Source organism: Castor canadensis, chromosome 19 (assembly GCF_047511655.1).
Source record: "Castor canadensis chromosome 19, mCasCan1.hap1v2, whole genome shotgun sequence".
NCBI lineage: Eukaryota > Metazoa > Chordata > Mammalia > Rodentia > Castoridae > Castor > Castor canadensis.
In genome coordinates, this window is record NC_133404.1 from 8,569,221 (window position 1) to 8,588,806 (window position 19,586).

Here is a 19,586-nt window from a genome sequence, read left to right on the forward strand (position 1 = left end):
GTGTCGCTAGGGCCAGAGGCCTGCAGATCAGCTTGGTGGAAGGGAAGGGGAGAGGGATGGTGTGGTGAGAGCAGGAGCACCAGGCACGTTCAAGGTAGGGCTTGGGGAGGAAGCGATGGCACCCTAGGTGGAGGGTCAGAGTCTGAGGAAAGTGGGAAACTGAGCCTGAGGAGGGCACAGGCTTTCAGGGTAGCCCTGGATGGTTTATTCTACCCTCCCCCCAACCTTTGGGACAGTCAGAATCTCTAAGGCAGCTCTTCCTCTGGGTCCCCCACCTGGTGGACACTGGCATGAGCACCCACACCATCTTCCTGGTCAGAGATGGGGACAGCCCTTGACAGCTCCCTCCTGGGAGAAGGAATCTCAGTCCCAGTCATGTCTGGTGCTGCCCCTGAACCAGGCCTGGCCCAGGCAGGGGTCACTGAATGTTTATTGAATAAAGGCCACAGAAAACATAGTCCAGATCACTCTCTCTGTGAAAGTGGTCCCTCTGAAAGAAAGAGTACTTTTGGTCCATGTGGGTTGGAGTCAGTTAAAAACCACACATAAGGCACATGGCTGGTGACAGTGGTCACATCAGAAGATGTGGGTGGGCTCAGTGCTGGTGGAACTCTTTGTCCTCCTTGTCTTTGGTTTCCAGGCTTAGAACAGCAGTGAGGGTAGAAGGTGAGGGACCCCTGGGTCGATCTCCCCACAATTCCCTCCATGACAGGATTTCTACCGCGCTGCCTAGGCCACCAGTCCCTCTCTTCCAACAACCAGCTGTCCCTGCGTCGTGGCTCACACCAGAGGGATGGGGTAGGAGGCGCAGGCGGCCAGGCCACACATGTTCTTCCCACGCTCTATGAGGAAGTACCTGGGCAGAGAGACGAGGGGGAGGCCCGGCTGGCAGCATCCTCACCACAGACCTTTCTGGAACGTTCTAGGGCTGCTGGAGTGTCTACCTAGCAAGTCTGGGGCTCTGAGTTCAAACCCCAGTACCACAAAAGAGAGAGAGAATATGGAGATAGTCTGCTTCTCACAAGACCTGACTCCAGGGATTAGGGTCTCTGAATTTATTCACAGAACAGATTATTTGTCTATCAGGAAATTACTGACCTGATTGTGAATAATTTCTCCCTTCCTCTCCTTGGCCACCAAGTAAACTTTCTTATCTATCCATGTCCCACTTCTCAGCATAATTGACTGAGTCTCCCTTCTAACCCTGACCTCACATAGCTACCTAATTACCACTAGGACCCCCCGAGGTGACAATAGAAATTGTCCTTTTTAGGAGAGAGCTAAAGTCACCAACACACACACACACACACACACACACACACACACACACACACACACACACACATAAATAACCAGGTCTCCTGATTCCAGCCTTTTTTCCTCACAGGAGAGAGAGGCTGCCATGATGAGGGGTAAATTTGTCACCTTGATTTCGCAAAGTTGGGCCCTCCCCAAGGTTGGTTTCATCCCAGCAAGGTGCTGAGTATTGGGGTGAACAGTAAGGACAGCCATGTTAGGGTCAGACCCCCACCCCGCACAGGCGGTTCACTGGAAACTGCTAGCCCAACCCCAAAGGCCGACAAAGGGATATTTGTTAATCTTTACCTCTGGGTGGGCGCCAAGGACAGTTGAGCCGATGAGTGACTTAACCACGATTTATCTTCCTTGGTGGCCCACAGGGAACATTTTCCCACCCAGTGACCTTCCTGGTACTTTCCCACCAGCTCCCCCGTAACTTCCCATGGTACCACACTGCCTGAACGTGGCAGTGGGCTCTTGCTGGATGCCCCTGGGGCTTCCAGACCCAAGCAACATGCACCCATGCCATGGGGCCTGGAAGCTGCTTACCCGTCCTTTCCCCACTGGGGACCCCAGGAGTTTTTCACGATCCAGTAGGGAATCCCCTTGTCTTCTCCATAGCCAACAGCCAGGACTGCATGGTTTACTTTGTCTGGAGTTTTATGACAGGAAGTACTGGAAACAAAATAGAAAGGTTGATAATGTGGGAAGGACAGAGGCAAGGAGCCAGTCACACCCAACAAAGGGTCTTCCAGTACTTTAGGGCTGCTGGGATGGGAAAGCCCCACACTTGGGGCGGCTGGGAGTTTGCTGTCTGTCAGTCACAGTGTGAGAGGACAAGGTCCTTCTGTTCGTGCAGTCTCCATGTGGTACTGGCCCTTCTCCACAGTGGATATGTTCTGACCTTCCTTTCCAACCAGGAGAGCAGCCCTCCTATTGTTCCTTCTGCACACAGCAGTGTCTGGCTTGAATTCAACACCACATTCTTTTGTCACGATGCACTGATTTTAGATTACCTCATTTTTATGGCAACTATGTACGTTTTCCATTTAGGATAGTGAACTAGCTTCCATGAGGAAATTCCATGAAGTCAAAAAGCCCATGTGTGAATATGGCTGACATAGAACTCAATTCCAGGTATGTGCCAGGATATGAGCAGTGGGCACCTCTGCTCCTGTCCTTAGGAAGTGGGCAGATGGGCAAAGAGGCTGCCTTGCCTGGTGCCAGTGGCTCATGCCTGTAAATCCTAGGATTGAGGTTCGAAGCCAGCCTGGGCAAATAGTTATTGAGATCCTATCTTGAAAAGCCCATTAGAAAAAAAGGCTGGTGGAGTGGCTCAAGTGATGAGTACCTGCTTAGCAATCACAAGATCCTGAGTTCAAACCCCAGTATTGCCAACCTTCCCAATCCACACCTCCCTCCCCAACAAAAAAGAGGCTGCCTCTATGCTGTGGGCTGAGGACTGTGAACGTATGACAGGAGCCCCAAGAGGGGGCCACAATCCAACAAGGTGGGAGACAAAGGCTTACTTGAGGAGGCAGGGGACATGCAGCCATGTTGGCTGCAGGATGGAATAGGAGACAGGGAGGGAGGTTTGATGGCAGATGAGCATGGAGAAGCAGGGATACTTCACCAGGGTCCCCCAGCCAAGCTGAGACACTAGGCAATGGAGAGGCACTGGTGTGTCTCAGGAGGGAGACTCTGGCTCTAAGTGGATGGGTCAGTTTGTACGAGGAGGGAGAGTGGCCCAAGGACAGGCCAGTGAGGAGGCAGCTGGAGGAGAGGGCAATGGTGGGCTGGGGTGGGAGGCATGTCACGAAGAAAGTCCTCCCATGGCTCTGGCCTCCCCCTCATGCCTCAGTAGGGATGGTGACTATTTACAGGGACAAGTGGACCTGGGAGAGGGAGGATAGGGCTTCATGTGACAGAGATCAGGTGGCTATGAGCACTTGCCTAGCATGCATGGGACCCTTGGTTTGATCCCCAGCACTGAAAACACACACGCACACACACACAAAACAAACCAAAACCAAAACCAAAGTTGCTAAGGAGCTCTGTTTCCCTGAAGAAGCCTGTAGTGAACCCTCCAGTGAAGGATTCTGCTGCCTGAGTGTTACTTTTTCTGTTACAGGACAGTTTTTTTTTTTTTTGTGGTACTGGGGGTTTGAACTCAGGGCTTACACCTTGAGCCACTCCACCAGTCCTATTTTTTATGATGGCTTTTTTTCGAGATAGGGTTTCTTGAATTATTTGGCTTGGCAAATCCTGAGTAGCTAGGATTATAGGTGTGAGCCACTGGTGGCCGGCTGAAGGCAGCCCCTCCATAGAGGAGGTCAGAGATCTGGGCTCAGAGTTTGGTCCTAGCTCTGAATAGCCACTTGATCAGGGCCTGCTGCATCCCTTTTGGCCTTCTCTCTTCTTCTCTGAGACAGACATGGTCCTCACCCTCAGTGTGCTGGAGGACTGAGGGGATGTGTAAAATGCCCAGTGCACAGAAGAAATCTGGGCTGAGCCTGAGGGCTATGTGCTGGGTGTGAAGAGGCCCACTTACCTCCCCTGCCCACCGGCTCCAGGGACCCTAACTTACCTGGAGTAGACCCCGCTTTTATACATCATAAAGTCGTCAGTCACCTCAAAGGCAAAGCTCACAGGGTTGTACAGGGCCACAGCCTCTACCATTGCCTCCTCCTCATTCTGTGGACAGATGGGTTGATAGACACGCATGGCCATCACCTCCCTGCCTCACGTTGAAAATGTAGTCCTTTGCCCCAACAAAGGGCTAGAGGTCCAGAGACATGCAGAAGTCAGGAGGGAGGAACAGACCAAAAGGCAGCCACCGGGTGGGGCAGGGGGTGGTGCGGACCTCTCTGCCCAGCAGAACCTGGGGTTGGGCTTTGAGCACTGGTATGCAGGCCCTGCTGCCTGTGTGGGTCGCCAGGATCCTTGGGGTCTTTCATCTGGCGAACAATCCTTCCTATCAAACCATTAGGCTTCCTTAGGGCCTCTCGCTGCTTCCTTTGCTGGCGGGGTCTGTCTGGCTCTCCCCTCCGCTTCCCCCATATTCTCATACAGGGCATAGCATGGACTCACTCAGTCACTCACGATTGTTCACTGAGGCCAATGGATGTGACACCCATCCCTGCCCCCAGGACTCTCCACACCCATGAGGCTAATTTATATTGCAGAACACAGGGCTTATAAATCCACAAACAGATAAGACCCAGCTGAGGGCTGTGGGCCTTCTGAGTGTGTGTGTGTGTGTGTGTGTGAGTGTGTGGGGTCAGGGTGGCTTTGTGTAGGAGGGGATGAGGCACCCAGCCTCCCTCAGTCTCTCTTCAGGAGGGGTGGGCAGAGACACAGCTGCAACAAGTGAACAGCCAGCCACTTGCAAGGCAAACAGTTCCATTCTGTTACTGGTAGAGGACTTGTGAGCCCAGATGAGTCAGGTGGATCTGAGAACGGGAGGGCCAGCACCATTTCCAGCCATCTTGCCCTGCCAGAGAGGACTGAATGCCTGGTCTGGCCTGCTCTTTAGGTCCTGCAGGTGTCCCTGATAAGGGTCTCTTGGGGACCAGGCAAAAGGGATACTTCCGAGCTCTTATTCACTTCTCTCAGTGGAATACAGCGGCCCAGGATGTCAGCCTTGGAGGGGGTGTCAAAGAAATTGGCTCTTTTCTGAAGGTGTAACACAGCTACTACAGGGTGTGGGCTGCAGGTGGAGGCAATGATCTCAGTTCAGATCCAGCCTCCACCTCCTAGCTCTGTGGCCTTGGGCACATCACTTACCCACACTGAGCCTGTTTCCTCATCTATAAAATGAAGGCAACAATGGCACTTGTCTCCTAGGGCTATTTTGAGTCCAAAGGAGATAATTCGAGTCAAGTGGTACAACACCTGTAAACACTCCATAAACTCAAACTATTATTACAGCACAGAGCTTGGCCTGACTTCAATTACACAGCAGTTGCTGTCATTAGGACGGCATGTCTGTGACCTGCACCTTCATGGGCACTCCCCCTCTCGCCTCGTGCTCTCACCTGCCCACACCTGTGGAGTGCACTGCCTATACAATTCTGCCAGACTGCACAACGCACACCAGAGCCACGAGGACGTCACTCACATTCTCGTGCACTCTTCCCCATCCACTTGAGGTGAGTTGTGACTATAACTCGTTTTTTGGCCTAATTTACCACTCTTTTTCCCTCAGCCTGGGTCCTAAGAGAGGCCAATGACACAGAATACAATTAGCCTTGCCCAAGCCATGGACAGGTTGCAGGGATGAGACACACTTTGTCGTGTGCCCTTCAGATTTGGGGATGGTTGTTGCTGCAGCAGAACCTAGCTTATCCTGACTAATGCACATCCACGCTCCTCCTTGGCCTCACCCACATGCTGACTCCCTCTTCTGCAGGATGGTGATTATCATCTGCACTTTGCAGACAAGGAACAGAACCTCAAGCATGAAGCCTTGTGCAGATGTGGAGTTCAGAACCAGAGCATCCCTTGCTAGTCTGTGATTTCCCTCCCATCTCCCACCACGCTGTGGGTGCATGAGAATTAATGATAACCCATACTCCTCGGTCACAGTGATGTGTTGCAGGAAAGGCTGGCCTCCTGGGCCCCCTGGCCTCCTGGGCCCCCTGGCCACCTGACCACCACGAATACAGACCTCCCCAACAGAACACACTCCCCAGCCAAGAGAAGGATCCAGTACTCACGAGTGTGATGTTGACGACGTCCTTGACAAATGCAATGGCCTTCTGGGGCTGGAACTTGCAGTTACCTTCCTGTTCAGGGCCACAAAGGGCATGGAACACAGGTGAGGGACACTTGGCCCAAGGCTGAGACCTCAGCCTCCCCATGCAGTTTGACAGCATTTTCTAAGCAGAAACTACATGCAGCAGGACCTTGGAGACAGGGTCACTTTGGAGAGTATTAGAGGCATCCTTGTCCTTGGGGAGCTCAGAGTCTGGAGATGGTCCCGTGCTGGCTCTGGCAGAGGTGGGCACACACAGTGCTTGGTGGGTGCCTAGGGAGGGGCCCGAGCCAGGCAAAGCCAACTCAGAAATGGGGGCTGAGTCAGAGCCTGCATGGCAGGGAGAGGATGGGATGGTTGGTGTAGGAAGCAGTGCTGACCCAGAGGCAGGCACAAAGATAGGTCACAGGACTGGACCGGGGCGGGGGGGAAGGACCTGGTGTCTGGGATCCAGCAAGCAAAGGGCCTGAGCACAAGGTTTGTGAGGGTAGTGCACAGGAGATAAGATGGGAAAGACCGGCATGGGCAGCATGGGGCAGGCCCCAGGAGTCTTCAGGGAGCTCTGAGCAAGGCAGGTGTGCAGCCACAGCTGGGTCTGAGAGGCCCACAAGAGGCCAACTCAGTGTCCTGTGATGAAGTGAGGCCAGGGTCCGAGGAGACCAAGGGAGCCTATACAAAGTTTGTGATAGCCCGCAGGCTGCCTGGGGTGAGAGCCTGGGTAAGGGCGTTGCCTCCTGATAGGACCCTCAGTGACCACAGGTTCTGAGGTCAGTGCAGCTGTTCAGAGTGGGAAAATGCTACAGGCCTGGATAGAGATGAGGGCTTGGCTGTGGCCAAGCTGGGCCACACTGCTGGACAGGAAGTTTCTGGCACACTCAGCAGGCCTTGGGCAGTATGAAAGTGGGCCTGAGAGAGCATCATGGTCAGTAGAGAGGACATGAGGGAGCCAGGAAGAAAGAGGGGAGACTGGGGTGAGGTGGGAGGTCCTGAGGATAAGGATGCTCAGGAAGGAGAGATGGTGCCAGGGGAATGGGGGCAATGAGAGGTTCCCCATGAAGGCAGAGGGCTCAGGTAATTCTGAATGCCAGGAGAAGGGGAGCAGGGAGGTGGTGTAGGAGACAGAGCTGAGGCTGGGCAGAATTACCTTGGCCTTGTAGGGGTAGGTGTCCTCTCCCATGATCCCCTTATTGTACAGGATGTACTCGAAGGCCTGGCTGGGAAGACCCCTGCAAGAAGCACACACAGGTGAGCCTGCCTGGAGCTGGCCCCGTAGACAGCGGAAAGGTCTCAGGGCCGGATCTTGCCCTGGCCTGGCTCATGGGGGTCCTGCCTGGGGCAGAGGAGGTCTCTGAGAGGCCAGCTCTCAGGATATATGTCAGCAAACTCAGGCCACTGGAGTCTGAGGATGAGTCACATGTGCTCCGTGGGACAAAGGCCCCCAGAAGCCAGGCCCCTGTCAGGAGGAGTGGGCAGCCCCATGGGCAGGTACTCCACAGACACACACCCCTCAAATCAGCCCCAGGTGGTGGATGCTGTTATTTCCTGAGAATCAACGGGGCCGAACACCATGTCCCAGCCAGATGGCTGGAGTCAGGCTTTGGTTCCAAAGGTGCCACCTCCCAGACAGAGTAAACAAAGCCTCACCAGTGCTCAGCAGTCCCCACCCCAATCCCTGCTTTGTCCTCTCCACAGACTGCGTCACCCACCTGACCTATGACATGCTTGCTCATGGCCTATCTGACTTGGCTGAACAGCAGCTCCGGGAGTTTTGCTGGGTGCTGGATTCCCTGTGCCTAGACACACAGCAGGTCTCAGGGGACCTGGTGAGTGAATGAAACATGGAAACCAAAGCAAACAGACTCTGGAAAAATGGTGGGACTCCAGTGTGCCCAGTGGGCAGAGTCTAGCTTTGGATGGTGTGAGCTTGGCTAGAGGAAAGAGGCCAAACTGAGGGAGAGTGAGCATGACGGTGGGTCCTGAGGGCAGGATGGGACTTCCCTAAGTCTGTAGGTCTTGCTGTTGGCTGAGCAGGCGGTGCACGAGGTATTCCCACAGAGGAGGAGAATGAGGGCGGTGGGTGGCCTGGAGAGGGGTGCATCACAGGTACAGAAGTCAGGGCTGAGAGAGGCCCTAGAGGACCACAGGGTCCTGGCTTAAAAGCCTGTTTCAAGAATGGGCCAGGAAGCGGGCCCAGCTGAGTTACAGCACTGTGCGAAGACCGACTGCCACGGAGGAGCTCACAAAGGATCCTGTCGGGGCCAGTGAGCTGGGGGCCTTTGAAGAACTGTCTGTGTGCACCTCGGTTTGGAGGGTGAGGCCATATTGTATTTCTCACTCTGAAGTCCTTTGAGCACTCGCTCAGAGGCTTTGGAGGCTGTGAGACCAACCACACTGAGGGCAGAGAGCCGGGTGACGTTGTGGAAGGAGGATGGATTTCAGAAGGACACAGGCCTGGGCAAAGATCCCAGCTCTGCCCCGTTCTGGCCACGTGTGGCGACTTTCCCTTCCAGCTGATGGGCATGATTTGCTTGTGTGGACAGGGTTATGTCTGTGTCTGTGGTTAGACCTGATAGACGAGACAGAGCAATCAGGAGGGATGAGAAGGAGTTCTGCTCCCCGCCTCCCCATCGGGGACATACCCTTCACAGCCATGATTGTTGAAGTTCTGAGCGCAGTCCACCAGCTGCTGCTCGGCCTAAGGGAGGGACACAAATGCAGTGAGCTAAAGGCAAGGGACTATCAAGGTCCTGGCATATCAGCGGCCTGAAGGACACTGTGTCAAGATGACCAGCTCCCCAGCTCCCCAGGCGCAGGGCTGTCTGTGTGTCCTGAAGTCCAGCCTAGTGACCTGCACAGGTTGAGAGGGACTAAGGAGCTACCCCAAAGCCTAGCAGGCAGGTCAGAAGGTGCCAGTGGGCACTGCTTGGGCAGAAGCTTCCCTGTAGGCAGACACACAGTGCAGATCATGGGGTCTCAGGTGGTGTATGCTGAAGGGAGGCACAGGACTACCCAGAGACCACCCCCCCCCACTTCCTCAACCCGGGCCCTCGCTCTCTCTCTTCCCCACACAGAGAGAGAAGGCTTGGCACAGTTTCTTTCACAGCCCATCACCCTTCACTCTTGGGAATCAGGGGATGGATACATAGGTCCTGGCTTTTCCCTCCATAAAAACAATCAAGGCAGCTTGGGAAGGGGCATATTCCATAGGGGGTGTCTCCCGGGCGGGCTCTGCTTTCCTGAGCCCCCAGGAATGAGAGGACCCCCAGATCTGTCCAGGAAGGAGCCCCTGGGTCATTTCTGGGAAAAGCTTCTGTTTAGATTCCTGCTGAAGGCCCAGGCCTGGGGCATCCCTGGTAGGAGGTGGCCCAGGGCTGACTTCTTACCAAAGACAGCAACTTCCCAGTGGCAATGGCCACCGCAGACTCCAGGGCCCCCGTGGTGGAAAAAGTCCAACAGCTGCCACAGGTACCCTAAAGAAGTCATGCAGGGCGGAGGATGTCAGAAACTGGATCACCAAGAGATAGCCCTTGATTCCTGCCCTCCTCCACCCACTGTGGGAACCCCTGCTCCCTGAGTGCCTTTGCCTTTTGCAGGTTTGTGCATTTCGAGCTTCACAAGTCTCTGGAGGCTCCTCCCTGTGTTACACACAAGGCAACTGAGGCTGTGGAGGAGCGGTTGCTTGTTTTTTTGGTGGGACTGGAGTTTGAACTCAGGTCTTTGTGCTTGCAAAGCAGGCGCTCTACCACTCGAGCCACACCTCCAGTCCATTTTGCTCTAGTTATTTTGGTGATGGGGTCTCGTGAACTATTTGCCTTGGCTGGCCTTGAACTGAGATGCTCCCAATCTCAGCCTCCCAAGTAGCTAGGATTATAGGCATGAACCACTGGTGCATAGCCGCAGCAGTGGTTCTGACACTGGCATGTGTCACCTGGACAGTTGGGTTCCTCCTGGAAACCTATTTATTTCGTTTTTTTTTTTTTGGCTGCATGGGAGTTTGAACTTAGGGCCTCATGCTTGCTAGGCAGGCCCTCTACCATTTGAGCCACCCTGCCAGCGAAACCTTTCTTCATGGCTATCAAGCAGTTATCCAGTGAGCTCATCAATGTTCCTGCTGTTTAAATTTTTCTTTCGGGCTCATCCTTGTCTCTTTCCCTCTCCTTGCTGGTTCTGTCTTCCAGAAATTCTACTTCAGAAATGTCTTTTAAACTCCTCCTGTCCACATCATACTCCCGTTTGGCCCTGATGGCTTGTCTGCCTAGAAACAGCCTTCACATGACTTCCTCCTCTAGTCTCTTCCTCTTAAATTCTTCCCTCAGCAGGAAGGGAAGACCTGGTGGGAGGGACCTCAAGACCATCAAAGAGGTCATATTGGGGTGCCCATGCTCACTGCAGAAGGAGGCAGAGCTAGGCTTGGACTTGAAGCAGAGACCAGCTTTTTTGGTTTTTTGAGTCAGGATCTCACTATATAGCCCAGGCTGGCCTTGAACTCACAATCTTCCTGTGTTAGCCTCTTGGTGCTGGGATTACAGGTGTGCACCATCACACATGGCAGAGACCTGGTTTTCAGTCCTCTCTGTCACTTGCTTATCTTGAACCTTGAGTAAGCCACCTTCCCTCTCAGTTTTCCCCTCCGTAAAGTGACATACCCTCAAGGGAGCTGCAGAGCTAACCCTGGATACCATGGCTGCTGTCTGTAACCACATAGTGGCCCCCATAAGATGACACACACACCTTGGGAGGAACAACCTTGTTCTCACCCTGGCTGCTCAGTTATGCTTGGTGGCCTGGGATTCCTTAATAGGAGAACTGAAACATTCTAGGAGGAGCTTCCCTGCCCACCTGTCCAAGTGGTGAGTAGGCTTGGGTTTCCACGATGAATACTTGTGACTTTGAACTGTCATGAGATTCTCAGAGGGTCTACAGAACGCCTTGGCGTTGGGGCGAAGGCATCTGTCTACAGCACTTCTTTTTTTTTTGTCTGTGCCCACAGCACCTCTGCTGGGAGTGGAGATTTGTTTAGGCTTCTGGGCTGGTTTAGACATGTAGAACGTGACAAGCCTGGGAGGACATGAGCTGTGTCATGTGATTTTTTTTTGGGAAAGGGAAAAAAATTTTCTTATGGAGAGTTTCAGTGGAAAGTCAAGCGTTTTCAGGAAGGAAACCTTGACCTTGTTTTTTTCTAGAATGAAGAGTCAGCATCGTCTTTCTTTCTTCTTTTTTTTTGTGCAGTGCTAGGGTTTGAATTTAGGGCCTATAACTTGACCTTGAGTCCTTTTATGTGTTGGGTATTTTCAAGATAGGGTCTTGTGACCTATTTGTCCGAGCTGGCTTTGAACTGCGATCCTCCTGATCTCTGCCTCCTGAGTAACTAGGATTATAGGCGTGAGCCCCTGGTGCCTGGCCTGAGAGTCAGCATCTTTCTGAAGAGGGCCACTGCACTGCCATGAGAGGGAGGGACCACCACAGGAAGAGGGAACGTCAGGGCTTGGGGTCCAGGTTCTGGAAGAGAGAATGTGCCAAGATCTCCTAGCAAGTGTGGGGAAGGCAGGGTCCTCAACCTGGCCAAGTTCACTGTGCCCTACAGGGGTGCTGTGCCCCAGGGAGAGGACATAGTGCACATGTGGGAAATGGTGGGCTACATTCCACCCACTGACCACCTGCAACCACCCAAGAAAGGCTGCCAGCCGGGGACAGGGCAGTAGCCTGGTACCCTGAGGAGTGGATGAGGGATTGGAGATTTGAGGGAGGCAGGAATGGGGTCCCAGTGTCCAGTCTCTGCTGGGGACTGGGAACATGTTTGAGTGATTCCACAGGAGAGATGTGGGGCCCATGGGGAAACTGGGCGTATGGTAGTGGTGGTGGAGGGGCTGGAAGTAAACTTTAACCCAATAAGAGGAACTTGTCCATCCGCAGAGCAGCTGGACCTTGAGGACGTAATGCGCTCCTTGGCCTTGCCAAGGAAGAGAGCTAGAGAGACAGTAAGCAGAAGTAGAGTTGGGGGCATACTGGCGGGGGTTCTGTGGAGCTTTTTGGGTTTTCCATCCTGGTATCTTATCTGAGAACATGGCTGTTATGAGAAGAAAGTTTGGGGAGCCCATGCATACCTGATTTTTCACAGGTGAGACAAATTTTCCTTTTTTCCGCCAGTCCACAGAGGTTGGGTAGGGACCACTACCTCGAAGGTAGTTACTTTTGGTGGCTGAGCAATTCTGGAACAACCAAATAAATTATTTTCAGGAAAAAAGAACAAAGACATCTCTTGGCCAAGGAAAAAAAAAAAAAAGGAAAAAACCACCAGGGGGAAATGAGAATGAGTGTCAGAACTGTCACTCCCCTGTCTATAGGTCCCAAATGCTAAATGACACATTCCCTTGGGAGCCAGGCTGGGGGAGACAGGAAAGGGTAGCCACATTTAGCAGTAAAAATATGGTTCATGTTGTTGAATTTGAGTTTCAGATAAATGAATGTATTTTATTTATCGAAGTTAGTGAAATGTAGTATAAGGGCATCCTGTATAATATTGAGAATATACTTACACTAAAACATTATGCTGTTTATTTGAAATTCAGTTTTGACTGGGCACCTGTATTTTATCTGGTTAATCTTAAATCAGGGGTTCACACTGCTAAAGCCAGCATCCTGGATTGAGGGAACCCCTGCTGCTTCCTCCAAAGAATCTGGGGACACCCCTAGCATGAGTGGGATAGGACTGAATCTGGCTGGATGCAATGAAGCTCAAAACTTATTCCAAAGATTTAAGTGAAAGGATACAGACTTGGGTGCAATGAATTATATCTACCTGAGGCTCTGACCAGAGATATTTGCGCTTTATCTCAGCAAAGCTCATGTCTGAAAACTGGTTCAGTGCCACTGCAAAAGAAAAGGAGAAAAAAAAAAAAAGGAAATAGAGGAACTTAGTGAATCACTAAGAAAGAAAGAGAAAAAATAATAAAACCTCTTATCCACCTGTGCTCTATCTATAGCTGCTGTAACTTGGCTCCTTTAAATATTTTAATTTAATATGATTCAATATACCAATGTCAACCCTTGCTGTGCTTTGGAAATGCCTGGGAGTCTTTTCAGCAGTACAAATGTCTGGGCTGTGCCCCAAGATGCTGATGGATGCAGCTGGTCTGGGGTGGGGCCTGGGAGCTATTGTTTTACATTCCACACTGGTGAGTCTGATGGCCACCCAGGTAAAGAACCACTACACCTGTGCAAGCGCCTTCCCACCTGTACCACAGTGGCCCAGTGAGGAGGACAGTGTTAGCTCCACTTACAGCCCATGTTAACCTGTGACCCCAAGGTCACATGTTAGCACTAGGCAGAAATGAGCCTCAAACCTAACTTTCCTTCCAGCTTCTGCTTGTTGCTCAGAGTGTTGACTTAGCTGAATGGCCATCACTTCTGAGTCCTCAATAACATGTTTTGTGTGTGTGTGTGTGTGTACTGACACAAACCAGAAATGATGGTGGATGTTCCCAGAGTACAGAGCAGTCTCTGAGAGGCACTGGGCCCACAGTGATCAAAAGACAGAGCCCAGCAGGTAGCGTGGCTCCTTGGATGGCAGGAACAGGAGAGGGGCTTCTATGGTCTCTTTATATACTTCACAACCACCTAGCACTGTCCTAAATTTACAATCCTGCATCCCACAGCAAAGCCACCATCAGAGGCCAGCCAGGAACAGCCTCAGAGTCTGTGTCTCTGCTCTCCACACCCCTGGACCCTGCCTGGGCCCTTCCATCGGCCTTTGTTGCTAATTGATCTCTTTCTAGATTGAAGGCGTGCCCTCCCATTCCTTCTGAGAAGCCTGCAGGAAGGCGTCCCTGTCCCCATGGTACTTTTGAATGTGTGGTTCCTTTCATTGTGGGCATTAATCTTCCTCCAGTTGCTGACAAACATCTGTAGCCTGTGGGGGTACTCCTCCGAGCTGTAAGTCTTTCGGTGCTGAAACAAAACACATCTGCAGTAAGTCATGCAAACAGGATGCAGCTCACCTGAGGGGAGGCTTTTTTTGTTTTGTTTTTAGAGAGGAGGGATGGAGGTTTTCTTTTTGCCATGATTTGCAGGACAAGTCTGGGTTGATGGGTGGGACACTGTTCTGGGTCTCTTTGTAATTTTGGGAAATTAGAAAGTGAATCCCTGCCTGCAGGGACCTGTAGCCAGAATGAAGATCACACAGCTGCCTGAGAGTCAGCTAAGAATCCGAGGGCCCTGGGTTCATCATGATAACTCAGCCAAGTTCATGACCACCATTTTTCAAAAGTGCATACCCTGGGCTTCCCCAGTTGTCTTTGCAGCTACTGTACCAGGTGCTTTGAATACAAAATATGGAAATAAACTCTAAGGCTAGCAAGGCCTCCAGTCACAATTTGGAAGGTTTTTACTTAACTGAGTCTTTCCTAGTGTTTGGCCAATTTGAATCTGGGGTGGGTCGAGTTTGGCCAATACCTCTTCATTATCTCAAATCTGGTACAGTTTGATTTAATAACTGGAAATTTTTTTTTTTTGGCAGTCCTGGGGTTTGAACTTAAGGCTTCCTACTCAGTAACAGGAAACTTTGTGAAATGAGAAAACTGAAAAAGAAGAAGTTGGGCACTGACCTGTGCCATCCATGACTTAAAGTGAAACTTCTCTGTGAAAAAAAAAAAAAGAAAGAAAAATTAGGTCTGAGTGTTGAGTCTAAAGTCAGGTAGGACTCATTAGCGATGGCATTTTAGAAAATCAGGCTTAATTTAAAATACCAGAGATGATGTTACCTAACACTGAGTGCAAAGAGGAACCCAAACTCTTTCTGCCTTGTACCCCAAAACTATACTTTTTTTTTTTTTGGTGCTGGGTGTTGAACCCAAGACCTTGTGAGTATTAATAAACACACGCTCTACCTTTCTCAGCCCCACCCAAAGGATAAAATCTCCAGTGTTAGAAGTCAGGATAGTGGTTATTTCCAGCAGTGCTTGGAGAGAACTTTTGCAATGCTGGAAATGTTCTATTGTTTTATTGGGGTGCAGATTACATGAGTATGTTTCTTTTTTTTTTTTTTTTTTGGTGGTACTGGGGTTTTTGAACTGAGTCTCACACCTGCTAGGCGGGCACTCTGCCGCTTGAGCCACTCTGCCAGCCCTGTTTTGTGGTGGAGATATATATATATATATATATATATATTTTTTTTTTTTTTTTTGTTGTTGTTGTACTGGGGTTTGAACTCAGGGCCTCGTGCTTGCTAGGCAGGCGCCATACCCACCACTTGAGTCATTCCACCAGCCTATGTGTTGGGTATTTTTGAGATAGGGGCTTGCAAACTGTTTGCCCCTGCTGGCTTCAAACTTCCATCCTCCTGATCTCTGCCTCCTGACTAGCTGGGATTACAGGCGTGAGCCACTGAGCCCAGCATGAGTATGCTTCAACTGTGAAACTCATATTGAATGATCTGTGCTTTTCTTTAAATGGTGTTATATTTCAATAAGAAGTGAACTAAAAACCCATATACCCCCAGGGTCAGCAAATATTTTCTCAAAAGGGGACACAAAGTAAGTATATTTTGCTTTTGTTTTTTGAAGCAGGATCTCACCTAATAGTGCAGGCTGGCCTGGAAGTCATGATCATCCTGCTTCAGTCTCCTGAGTGCTGAGATTATAGGCATATACAACCATGCCCAGCAATAGTAAATATCTTGACCTTTGTAATCTCTAGGGCTTCTGCCACACTGCTTTCATCTTTGTATCTTAAAAGAGGCCACAGTCGGTAGGAAGTAAATGGGTATAATTGTGTTCTAGCAGGCCTGTTGTTTGTGAATTCCTACTATACGCCCTTGCACACTAGCTAAAATTTTCATTTTAAATAAAATTTTCATTTTAAAATAAAAATTTCATTTCATTTTAAATAATTGCAAAGGATGTATTCCAACTTATTGTAAACACTGACATTTAAAATAAGACTGTCATTCTTTTTTTTTTTTTTTGGTTGTACTGGGACTTGAACTCAGGGCCTTCACCTTGAATTACTTCACCAGCTCTATTTTTGTGAGGGTTTTTTTTCAAGACAGGGTCTCATGAACTATTTACCCTGGCTGGCTTTGAATTGCGATCCTGGGCTGGTGGAGTGGCTCAAGTGATAGTGTGCCTGCCTAGCAAGTGTGAGGCCCTGAGTTCAAGCCCCAGTCCTGCCAAAAAAAAAAAAAAATGCTGAACTGAGATCCTCCTGATCTCTGTCCCCTGAGTAGCTAGGATTATAGGTGTGCGCCACCGGCACCCAGCTTTTCATATTATTCTTAAAGCTAGCCAATGTAGTCTAAATGCTATCATAATTTCATATCTACCACAGTGGCACGAGTAAACTCTTCTGTACGAGTTGAATGTTTTATGGCTGGCAGAGTGGCTCAAGTGGCAGAGCGCCTGCCTAGCAAGCATGAGACCCTAAGTTCAAATACCAGAGCTGCCAAAAAAAAATCAACAACGAGAGTTGAGTATTTTACAGTTTCTTTTTCTCCTTAAACATCTATCTCTCCACTCTACAGAATTTTAATCTATGGGAGCATTTTTTTTTTATAATCGATCAGTTTATACTCCTTTTTGCAACAACAAAACATATCGATTTAAATTATTTTTACTTCTTGAAGATCATAAAAACTTTATTCTGGATTGAATACCATTATAATTATTATGAGCACCCCCAACTGATTAAAACGTTTCAAATATATTATACATTATGAAAGGAAACTGTCTTTCTTTTTTGGGGGGTTGGGTAGGCAAGCACTCTACTATGCAGCTACACCCCCAGCCATGAAAAGTAATTGTTCAATCTAAAATATAAAATTTCATTGGAAATGCCTCCCAATGTGATAAACAGGACTTCACTGGCTCCCACCCTCATGGATTTATATATTCATGAAAGAACATTACCTATTGTTTAGTTGAGGCAAAGGGCAACATTAATTATGGTTTTGTTTTTTTTTTTTTAAGGTCAAGGGGCTGAGAAATCTTGCTTAAACAGACAGCTGAAAATAGAAGGCTTTTTTCCTTTCTGGCAGTGCTGGGGTTTGAACTCAGGGCCCTGAGCCTGCTAGGAAGGTGCTCTGCCATCTGAGCCATGTCTCCAGCCCTTTTGGCTTTACTTACTCTTTGAACACAGTCTCAATTCCTGCCTGGTTTGACTAGACTGCCAGCCTCCTTTTTATGCTTTCCACCTAGCTAGGATGACAGGTTTGTGCCTCCACACTCAGCTTTTTGTAGGTTGAGATGGGTTCTCTTGAACTTTTTGCCTGAGCTGGGCTCGGACTTCATCTTCCAGATCTCTGTCTTCCGAGTAGATGGAACACAGATACACTGTACCTAGTCTAGAAGACAGTTTTTTAGAGAAATGTCATTCGTCATTCAACTCCTTTTTTTTGGGACAACATCTCACTATGTAGCTCAGTCTGGCCTTGAACTCAGGATCCTTCTGCCTCCATCTCCTGAATGCTGGGATTGTAGATGTCCACCACTATGCTGGGCTTTGCTCAATTCTTTTCACTCCTTCCTATGTTCCAAATCACAAAGTACTCTATCACTCAATAGTGTTTCTAAGATTCATCCACTGATAGCTGGGGGTGAGGGGCGTCTTCCTCCATCAATTTCAGTTTCCTTGAGGAAGGGAGAACACCAGATGGAAGGATTTGTCAACATTTACTTTTATGTTAGCTTGCCAGGGATGTTTTTACATCCAAGGGGTCAGGCTCGGGATGAATGAGAGGCAAGGGTCCCTCCTGACTTCAGACACTTTCAGTTTTAAGGGTCTGGAATTAGATTTCCTAATACCATCTGTGCTGGTATCATGGTAATGTGTGCCTGTTCTTCAGAGACCCACACCACAGTGTGAAGATCACTACTGCTGTTCAGCACTTAGGGTCTCCCTGTGGGTCCCAGATCTGTTCCAGAAACCAAGCTGGGGGAAAAATGCCTCCTTCGTCAACATACTTATGGAGTAGCATTTCAGGGGATTCCAAATTTTGGTTAAGGGCTTGCTGCAGCTGACACCTTCAGAGAAGCCAGACCTCAATTTAGGACCAGGGTTTGCAGCAGGATGGAGTTCAGAACTGACCTGTGTGTCTCTGGGGGGTTTCCAGAGCAACAAGAAGGTGTGAAAACCCCAGGACTACTACTTCTTAGGAGGTCAGTGAAGAAAAGGCAGCAGGTCTGCTTGATCCATGCCTCAACCTCAAACAGATCTGTTCCAGCCCAATTATGACTTTTTAAAGAATTATGGTTATGTACCTTCCTGGACAGGATTTACAGCAAGAGATCAGGAAACCACAGCCTGCCACTTGTTTTTATACCCAGGGACTTCCAGAGGCATTTTATACTTTTAAACAACTGGGGGTGGGGGAAAATAGAAATATCTTGTAGCACCTGAAAATCACTTGAAATTCAAATTTCAGTGTCCATAAATAAACATCTATTAGAAAAAAAAATCCGTTTGTTCATTTGCATACCGTCTGTGGCTGCTTTCCTCCTACAAAGACAGAGTTAAATAGTTGCTACAAAGATCAAGTGGCCCACAAAGCCAAAATATTTACTAGCTGGTTTTTCAGAGAAGTCTGCTAAGCCCTGCTTTGAGTTAAGGCAGCTTTTCTGCGCCAGCCTCCTCCACGCAGGCTGGGTGCCAAAGTAAAGCAAAGCCCAGGCCTGGGGGCAGCTGGGTTTTAATCCGGACTAACCTGGAGCCCAGGGAAGGAAAGAGGCAAGAGTCTGACCAGGCAAGACTCAGCCTCAGTCAGCTCTGCCCGTCCCCAGGCTGATCGTGGCTACTCCTCTCTGTGCCCAGAGTGAAGGGGGCAGATGGTCCTGCGTGCTCAGAGCCTGCGGGCTGAGGCTGGGACCATGGCGTGCAGGACCGGCCCATCACCTGACCCGCAGCGGAGCTCTGGAGTTCGCATCACGGGACGCGAACCTACTGCAGGTCTGTTGAAACTCCTGCGGTTCCAGTGTGCTCCTTAGGGCTGTTGCACAAGGAGTCACTGTCCCAATATTCTACGGAAAACCCCCAAGGCACCCTGCTCGCCCATAGCAGGAGCTGACCAGAGTCTGTCCTCTGTGTCCCAGTTGTCTTAATTGGAGGGCGTAGGGCAGAAGGGGCTGGGAACTTTTTGGTACTCTACGCTCTGGCGCCATGTGGACAAGTGGGACCCTGGACACCCAGTCCATCATGAAGTCGACCGCCCCAGACCTCCATCTCAGCACGCATCGCCCCCGGGCCCGGGCCCTGGGGAACCCTTACCCGGTTCCTCCCAACCCCACAGTGCCAGCACCCCCAAGCTCTCCCGACCCCGGACATACCTAGAGAGTTCACGGACAGCTCGACGGTGGCGCGGGCCGGGGCGCCCAGAAGCCAAGCTCCGGCGCAGAGCAGCGGCAGCACAGCCCACATCGCGGCGGCGGCGGCGGCGGCGCGGCACTGGCTCGGGACGGGCGGAGGTAGCGGCGGGAGCCGCGGTCCGGGTGCGGGAGGGGCGCGGCCACGAGGGAGGTGTGGCCACGAGGAAGGTGTGGCCACT

General features: G+C 50.4%; 1 protein-coding gene across 2 annotated transcripts; it reads right to left on the reverse strand.

Moving 5' to 3' along the window:
• Positions 1-380: 380 nt before the first annotated feature.
• Ctsh (cathepsin H) lies at positions 381-19,542 on the reverse strand. 2 transcript variants are annotated; one of them, XM_020180670.2, is made up of 12 exons: positions 19,369-19,538; positions 14,659-14,690; positions 13,897-14,002; positions 12,855-12,925; positions 12,160-12,264; positions 9,439-9,525; positions 8,695-8,750; positions 7,200-7,281; positions 6,018-6,086; positions 3,887-3,993; positions 1,849-1,974; positions 381-856 (listed from the first exon to the last, which is right to left on the reverse strand). In XM_020180670.2, the coding sequence occupies exons 1-12, from the start codon at positions 19,457-19,459 to the stop codon at positions 781-783; spliced, it is 1,008 nt and encodes a 335-aa protein (XP_020036259.1). In that variant the 5' UTR covers positions 19,460-19,538; the 3' UTR covers positions 381-780. The 2 variants fall into 2 exon arrangements, with proteins under 2 accessions (XP_020036259.1, XP_020036260.1); XM_020180671.2 differs by having other exon boundaries at positions 837-961; positions 19,369-19,542.
• Positions 19,543-19,586: the final 44 nt, after the last annotated feature.